Below are 8,869 nucleotides of genomic sequence, written 5' to 3'. Positions count from 1 at the left end.
TACTGCACATCACCTAATACCTAATTTTTCTTTTTTTTCTTTTTTTTTTTACAAAAAAAGTAACTTATGCGATGTGTAATAAGAAGGAAATCAACAGTGCACGCAAATCTAGTTGTAGAAAACGAAGAAACCAAAGCTAGAATAGTCACTTTCCAAAACAGCCTCTCCTTTGCCTGCACAACCAGAGGCAAAAACCAGAACGGTGAGGCGATTTCAGCACCAGAACTGGCTGGACAGCTCCTGGATCTTCTCTCAAAGGTGTACGGGTGGGGGCGGGGCGAGGAGCGAAAGCAGATCAGTTTTGCTTTTGTTTTTAACGTACGTAATAGATTTTTAATGTACTTAAGCTCGGCCAGCGAGGGACATTTCTAAAAGTAAATTTAAATGCCCTGTCCTGGAAAAGTGAATGGTTAGCCAGAAGGCTGACTGGAAAGGGACAATAACTGTCATAAATGTCTCCTTTTCTGGGTCCACGAAAGGACTGAAGTGTCTACCTTGAAACTGGTCTCTTTATCGAGGTTCCGCCGGGTTGTAGAACTGTCTCTTGTCGTCCTGGTACTTAATGAAGACGTTTCCGTTACGTTATTGCCTGAGCCCGGCTTGGGGGTGGGAATGGATAGGGGAGAAAAGCTGAAGGAAAAGTGAAAGCTTAAGGGGCAGAGGGGCAGAAAGGTAACTGAACCTTAAATCGATAGCTATGTACAATACCAGTGGGCCCCTCCCCTCCCTTTGTTCCCTGGGGTCAACATCTTTTACATATTTGGTAGCGTGTGCGGTTTCTCCTCCTTGGGGGGGGGAGGGGGCGGGGTGGAGAGGGAAGACGCATCCTTCATTGACAATGAGAAATTACGTGATTTGTCATGCGCTTGGATTGTGTTATTAGTAGTATAATAATAATTACTATAAATATGAGTAAAGTATTATCAACGTTATTTCTTCTTCCGAGACTTTCTTCGCCCAATATTTACAAATACCGCACAGTGCCTCGGCGGAGGAGAAACAGGAGAGAGGTCAGAGAGGGAAAGGAGAGTATGAGGAGGGCCAGTGGGTTATGGAGGGTGGGGAAGAGGAAGAGGAAGGGGGGAGGGGAGAAAAGCAAAGATAGGCCAAGAGCTGGAGAGGAGGGCAGGGGGCGGAAGGAGAAGAGCTAGGCAATCAGGACAGTACGACCGTCTGCAAAAGGCCCTCGCTAGCTGTGTCCAAACAGGAGGAAGCTGCACGTGCGCCCTGCGGACTAGGGGCTGGCGCTGGAGGCGGAGGAGAACAGGGACCCGGACACTGGACACCCGGGGACGGGGACGAAGAGGAGAAGGAGGCGGCGGCGGCGGAGGCGTGGGAAGGGGCGCTGAACGCAGCGTCCCGGGGCTGCCTCTCCAGCCGGGTCTCTTTGCCCTGGGTTGGGGCCTGGCTGCCAGCCTGGACCAGCCCCCCGCTGCCACGGCTGCTGCTGCAGTGATCTCGCTCGTATTCCTCCTGAGCCCTCTGCATCTTCCGCTTCTTCATCCTGCGCTTGTGGATGTGGAAGGTGGAGAGGGACAGCACGATGAGGCAGAAGATGAGGGTGACCAGGACAATCAGCACCAGCGTGGACGAGAAGGACTGGAAGAGCTGCTGTCCCACCTGCGTTATGCAGGTGCCGCCGCCCGGGCCTCGGGTACTAGCGTTGCCACTGGCGTTGGGGGAAGCAAAGGTCCGGTTGAGGAGACAAGGCGGCAGCGCCAGCCTCAGCTCCTTGGGCGCCCTGGCACTCATCGGCGCTGGGCTGGGAGGGGCCGAGCCCACCAGGCTTCCCCTCTTGAGCACAAGGTTCCCACCAGCCAAGAAGAAGATGGAGCGCAAGCCAGCAAAATGACTCCTGGGCTCAGGCGGAGGTGCGCGCTAGATTCAAGGACCAAGGCAGGCTGCAACTGCGGGCGAGCAAAGCGGCCAGCCAGCGGCGCCCGGGAGATCTTCTCAGGCCCCGCCTCAAACGCGTCTTCGCGCGCCCTTTTCCTTTGCCCAGGCACCAGACTGCAAAGAGAACAGGCTTAGTTAGGACCCTGGGTACTGCTCAGGGAAGTCTGGAGGTCAGAAATGTTCAGCCACTAGAGCAAAGTGGCCCTTTGGGCGCAACCGATAGGTGCCGCCCGACATCTCCTCAGATGGTGGACCCCCAGCCCACCCGCTCGCCCTGGGCCACGCACCAGAGCTGCCAGCTGCCTACTCGCGCCACTCGCGCGGTGAAGGGGTCTGTGCTGGCTCTGAGGAGGAGTGGATTACTCAGCAGATAAGGAAGCCTCCCTGCGCCCCCCACAACTTTCTAATTGCTACAGGCGGGCAGCCTCGGATCTTGCTCCCTACTTCCCAGAGCGCTAGCTCTCTTTCCTGCACCTTCTTCGGGGAAGTCTCCACCTAGATCTTACTCTCTTCCACCACCCACCCGGGGCCGCTGGGTGGGCTCCCGGTACGCAGTTCTTTCCTCTCCGATCTAGGCGGCGGCATCAGATCCCCTTGGTCCCTTTCCTAAGAAGGTTCCTCTGGCACCAAGTCCCATTTCTTCCCTGCCCACCGCCGCAGCGAACGCTCGTGAAATGCACCCCATCCATTCTCCAGCCTTCATCCCAGGCGCACCACCCCCACCAAACAAAAAACAGCTGAAGCACCTTTCTCAACTGAAGCTTATCTCCACAAACGCCCCCTTTCTCACCATCTCTCTGTTTCTCCCACTTGATGGTATCTCGCTTATTTCTAGAAAAGCTGGAAACCGAAGGGGGAGGGTTCCTGCCTGCAAAGTTTGGGGAACGGACCTTCTCTGCGGCCTTCCCAGAAGCAGTCCGAGGGCCCCAAAGGCTCTTGCCCTGTACTAGAGCCTGGGGACGCGCAGCGCGCAGCAGAACCTTCTTGCTATTCCCAAGAGGCAGCTGCAAACTGTTGCACTGCGGGGCAGCGAGGAGGCTTACAAAGCCGGACCTGGGCCGGGGCCGGGGTCGTGGTCGAAGCAATAGCCAGGAGTGCCTTGGGCAGGCCGCCGAGATGGTCCTCCCTTCGCGCGCCGGGCCACCCTGCAGCCCAGCCTCCCAGAACCTTGAACAGCGCCAGGACTCTTACCTGGGGCCTCCAGCTGAAGGCAGGGACGGAGCTCCGGCCGCGCGGCTGCAGTGGCGGCTGCAGAAGGCGCGGAGTGAAGGGCCGGGGACAGAGCCGCGCTGCTGCTGCTGCTACTGCCGCTGCCGCGCCGCCGCCGCTGCTTCAGGGAGCTCAGCTCACAGCCTATTGCCAGAGAGGCCGGTGACGTCAGGCAGCCACCGCCAGGGCTCCAAGCCACCCCTCAGGCCCCCACCCCACCCATACACCCCAACACCTTGTCCTGGCAGAGCGAGGCCCTCGCTGCACAGGATCTCAGCTCCCTAACCAGAGCCTAACAGGAGCAGCCCCCAACCTCCACCCTCCACCCGGTGAACAGCCCACCTCGCACTCCCATGCCTGGAATGGTTGATGCTTCACTTCTCCAGCTGCCTGATTCCTCACCCTCAACCCTTTCCCAAATGGTTTCAAGAACGCATTTTTATAGCCTGTAGACTCGCTTTCCCTCCGCCTCACATCAGACTCTTTTCCCTGGCTAATGAGGACAGCACTAGCCCCAAACACTGCATTCGTCCTGAATACAAACTGTGTCGGTGAGAAGTGATCCAAGGTATTCCTGAATACAAGTGGAGCAGAACTTGAAATACAAATCTGAAGAGGCATTTAGCAACAACAACCCAAAGTACCAATTTTCACTGAGTCTTTGCCCTCTAGTTTAGCTTCCTTTCCACCTGACTTCTGATCTTCCTCCTCCACAGGCCCTAAACCAGTCTTTCTGTGTCTGTCTCTCTCTCTCTCTCTTTGTGTGTGTCTATCTTTAAAAAAATCACACACACACACACACACACACACACACACGCACGCGCGCGCACACACTCCTTTTCTTCTGGTTATGTATCTATGTACTCTGAGGCACACAAAACACACGAGACTTAAAAGGCAGGAAAATCAGAAAAGTCTTGAATTATCCTATGACAAATACTGTGTACTGTGCTTCTTATAAACAGCAACAATAAAACTAAGCCCATTGTTGTGAAGTCAATTCCATCCCACAATGATCCTAGAAGACAGAAGAGAACTGCTCCATGGGGTTTCACAGCCACTCAATAGTACAGGGTAGAAGTTTCCTAGACCGTTTCCAAAGTGATAAGTGTTTTAGGAAATAGACTGTGACTGTCATAAGATGCCACCTTTATTCATTCTCTCAGCAGAGTGGCTGGTGGTTCAAACATCAAACAGTCAGACTTCAGTTTCGTGTTTAACTGTTATGTCAACAGGGTGCCTGTGCCTCTTATAAAATACCCCTTTATTTTAAGTGCTTGGTGGTTATGTTGTAATATTAATAGCAGCCTTTCTGCACACAAGATAGAACTTCCAGAAGGATTCTCATCAGCCAGCCAAAAAATCTAAACAGACTGTTTAACTATTATTTGGGAACCCTTGGGAAAAGATCTGAATAAGGCCTTTAGTTACAATGCTGTTGTTGTTGATTGCCGTCGAATTGAGCACGACTCATAGTGACCCTATGAATAAAAGGCCTGAATATAACTATCATCATTTATCAAAGTTCATAGAGTTTCCAGAGGCATATAAAATGGAATTATCTTTCTGGTTTTTAAAGGTAGCTTAGAACAAACCTGTAGTCTTTAGAGACACTCAAGTGTCATATTAGATGTGTGTTTTCTTTCCTCTCTGTCTTATTTTCTCCCTACCTTTAAGGCTAGGCCAATGCCTTCAAAATGCTTACTTGCTAAATTAATGCAGCAGATACTGCTGCTCCTTCACATTATGCGTTAGAAGTGAGGACTATCAGCAATGAGTGAGGCCCATCTATCATCTGCTTTTATTTGCTCTAGCCATAAAGAAAGAGCGTTTGACATGTGGATAAGAAGTTGTCCATCTTTTTAGAGTCCCTCCTTCTAACCCAATACTCCTCTCTAGTTTTACTGTAGTTCTATTCCACTTCCTTTTCCATCTCCCTGCATGTGACTTATTTTTGGAGGAAGAACTGCATCGTATCTTACTCAAATACTCTTTTAATTTATTTGAATAGGATCTATCACTTATTTCTTTATAATTATTACAATAAAGTAGAATATATATCAAAGACATGTATTATTCCCAGCCTTCACTATGGATTACATCATATCATCAAGAACACAGAAATTCTCACCACTGGACCAACGGACATCATGATAAATGGAAAGAAGATTGAAGCTGTTAATAGTTTCATTGTACTTGAATCTACTATCAACATTCATTATAACAAGGGTAAAAGAACCAAAAGATATGTTGCCCTTGAAAACCATGCTACTGATGACCTCTCTAAAGTGCTAAAGAGCCAGGTTATCAATCTAAAGACTAAGGTGTACCTGAGGCCCATCGTGTTTTAAAAATTATTTCCTGTGCATCTGAAAGTTGGACAATGAATAGAGATGACAATTAGAATTGATACTTCTAAGCTGTGGTACTGGAGAAGAGTATTGAATATCTCACAAAGTGTCAAAAGAACAAATAGATATGTCTTGAAAGAAGTGCATCAGGGTGCATTTTGGAGGCAAGGATTGCAAAACTTTATCTAATTATATCTTTATATATACATATCCCATATATAAATTTATCTCCTGTTGTCAAGTAAGGATCAGGAAAGACAGTGTGATGAGAAACGTGGAGATTCAGACCAAGAGAGATCACCTTCAAGAAGATGGATACACTTAGTGACTAATCATTGGCTCGAATATATCAAATATTGTGAGAATAGAGAAGGATTAGGGCAAGGTTCAGAGCTGTTTTTAGAGGGTCATTATGAGTCAAGGAGAGACCATGGCACCTTCTTGGAGTATCATTGCTTATGTCAAATGGACCTTGGCTGAAAGTCGAGAGTACTAGAGAATACTCTGTGCTTTGTTGACTATGCAAATCATTCAAGAAACTGGACTTTATGAAGAAGAATGTAGAATTGGAGGAAAACTCATCAACAACCTGCGCTATGCATATGACACAACCTTGTTGTCATAAACAGAGGAAAACTTAAAGTACTTGCTGCAGAAGATCAAGGACTTTAAATACGGATTAAGTTTCAACATCAAGACAACAGAAATTCTCACCACTGGGCCAAAAGACATCATCATAATAGATGGAGAAGAGATTGAAATTGTCAATTATCTCATCTTACTTTGATCCACAATCAACATCCTTGATATTGGCAGGCAAGAAATCAAAAAAGAAACCACATTGGGAAAATATGCTGTCAGTACTCTCCAAAGTACTAAAAAATAACAATTTTAGTTTCAAGATTAAGGTGCACCTGATCCAAGCCATGATCTTCTCAACTGTTTTGTTATGCATCTAAAAGTTGACCAATTATTAAGGGTGACAAAAGAATTATGGTATTGTAGAAGAGTACTTAATATCACAGGGACTGCCAAGAGGACAAACAGATCTGACCTGAAGAAAGTGAAACCAGGGTGCTCCTTAGAGACAAGGATGGTGAAACTCTGTCTCACATACTTCGAGCATGTTGTAAGGAGTCAATCCTTGGAAAAGGGCATCATGCTTGGAAAGGTGGAGGGTCAGCATAAGAGAGGAAGACATTCAACAAGATGGATTGACATAGTGACTGTGGCAAGGGGCTCAAGTGTGTCAGAGATGATGAGAATGGCACAGGATAGGATGAGGTTCAAACTGTTGTTCATAGGGATGCTACATTCTACTTGACAGAACATGACAACAACATATCTAAACTCATAAGCAGTGCAAACTGATTAATGCATGAATTATTTAGAGCATTGACTGTCAGTCACATAGCCAATGACCTCAACTCTGGTTTGGCCTTCCTGCCTAGGTTGTGGGTCACTTGATGCCTTGGAAAAGACATATGTGGATATTGTGGCCGTGGTGGACTCAGGGCATAGAATATGTAGACCTCCTTGCCACTACCATCACTAAATGAAACGTCACCATTTACATCTGACAAGCAATGCTTCATTTTTGCACATACTCTTTGCTCCTGAAAAGTTGAGTTGAGTCTAATCAGCATTTTGTAAAGCAAATCCAATTTTAAACACTCCAAAAAGGGTTCTGACTATTTAAAGATACTCTTTAACAAAAACTGTCTTGTAAAGCAAAGAATCTTTACATAATTACAATTAACTCTAACTGATCTATCTATTCTCTGGTTTTGAAAGAATGAGTTACCAAGCTTTCTCAGTGAGGAACAAACCTTCACAATAGGCTGTAGTGGGATCACCCTATGTGCATAATGGGATTCCTTTTGAACACCAAGCTTTCTCAGATAGGTGATGACACTGCCATTTTCTTATTCTTTTGTCATAAATTATAACCATTTATGATACCAGGAATGCTAAAATGCTTGCATCATTTTACACAGCCTATGAAACTATGAGTTCTTGCCCTGGAGAATTTATGATCTGCATCACATGACTTTGGTTCACAAGATAATGATTTTTAACTGGAAATGATTTAGGCAGATTAAAGGCATCAATTTTCGGGTCAAAGGCCCAGCACTTTACCCCTCTCATTTCTCTTTAAAAAAGAATGGACTGTGGGCTCCTGATTGTTCTTTCCAGAGGATGCTCATGCCAAACACATAGACTTGGATGTAACTGGGTAGTGTGATTCAAACTCAAGAAATAGCAATGATGGCAAACATACCATGTTGGGCCACAGAAATAGATTCCACTGAGTTGCTATATCATTTTGATATAACTAGCAAAACAGCAAGGATTGTTCCAGACAACAAGTTACCCTTTTCCCCCTCTATTTTTTCCCTTCCAAACTTCTCAAACCACACTCCTAAGAGTGGAAAATTACTTATGCTGTTTCTGGGATCATTCCATATTATGGGGAAAAAATCCTTGTCTTGGGATGCTTCCAAATATTCAACAGCATATAATACTTCCTCTGGAAGAAAGTGTCTCCATCTAGCATAGATAGAAGTGTTAACACAGCCACCCAGTATATCTATTCAAATACACATGAATGCGTAAGGATGAGGATAATAATAGTATACTATCTATTTTATTACTAGGGAAAAAATACTTAAGAGTCAGTTTGAAGACCAGGCTGTGCCTGATTCAGGCCATGGTCTTCTCTGGCCTGCTACACATCAGAGAGCTGGTAGTGAATAAAGACGATAGAGGAGTTGATGCCTTTGAATTGTGGTGCTGGAGAAGAGTACTGAATATCCCATGGACTGCAAAAGCAAAACAAAAACAAAGCAAAATAAAACCAGATAAGTCTTGAAGAAAATGCAGGCAGAATGCTCCTTGGAGGCAAGGATGGAGAAGCTTCATCTGTCATACTTTGGGCATATAGCTTGACGAGGTTATTCTTTCTAAAGGGATAGCATTCTTAGAAAGATGAAGGGTCAGTGAAGGATAGAAAGACCTACAATGAGATGGGTTGGCACCGTGACTGCAGCAATGAGCTCAAGTGTCAGAGATTGTGAGGATAGCACAGGCTAGGGTAGGGTTCAGGGCTCCATATGTATCAGATATTTTGGCATTGTTACTACATGTAGTCTAATTGGAAGACTCATAGGTGAATCTCCAGCAGGTTTTCAGAGTTTGTAAATAACATGGGATGAGATTCCCTATCTTTCTCTGTCAGAGCAGAGGTATATTTGAACCAACTGCCTTTGACTTTGCAGTGCAATTCGTTACCTACTAGGCTACCTCAGAATGCTTAAAAAAACATGCCTAAGTCATGCAAGAGTAATCTATCAACAATCTGCGATATGCAGATGACACAACCCTGCTTCCTGAAAGTGAGGAGGACCTGAAGC

General features: G+C 46.4%; 1 protein-coding gene across 1 annotated transcript; it reads right to left on the bottom strand.

Moving 5' to 3' along the window:
* Nucleotides 1-1,155: 1,155 nt before the first annotated feature.
* Nucleotides 1,156-1,752, bottom strand: LOC102854643 (chromosome unknown open reading frame, human C11orf87). The gene has a single exon (XM_006899050.1). It carries the CDS (start codon nucleotides 1,750-1,752, stop codon nucleotides 1,156-1,158), a length of 597 nt encoding a protein of 198 aa, XP_006899112.1.
* Between the last annotated feature and the right edge of the window lie 7,117 nt (nucleotides 1,753-8,869).

This window comes from Elephantulus edwardii, unplaced genomic scaffold (assembly GCF_000299155.1).
Source record: "Elephantulus edwardii isolate Elephantulus edwardi_28Jun2011 unplaced genomic scaffold, EleEdw1.0 scaffold00245, whole genome shotgun sequence".
Classification (NCBI taxonomy): domain Eukaryota; kingdom Metazoa; phylum Chordata; class Mammalia; order Macroscelidea; family Macroscelididae; genus Elephantulus; species Elephantulus edwardii.
This window is presented reverse-complemented; position numbering and strand designations above follow the sequence as displayed.

Bases quoted from the DNA above. Each gene is read 5' to 3' on its own strand.
- LOC102854643 (XM_006899050.1), bottom strand. From the start codon at position 1,752: ATGAGTGCCAGGGCGCCCAAGGAGCTGAGGCTGGCGCTGCCGCCTTGT.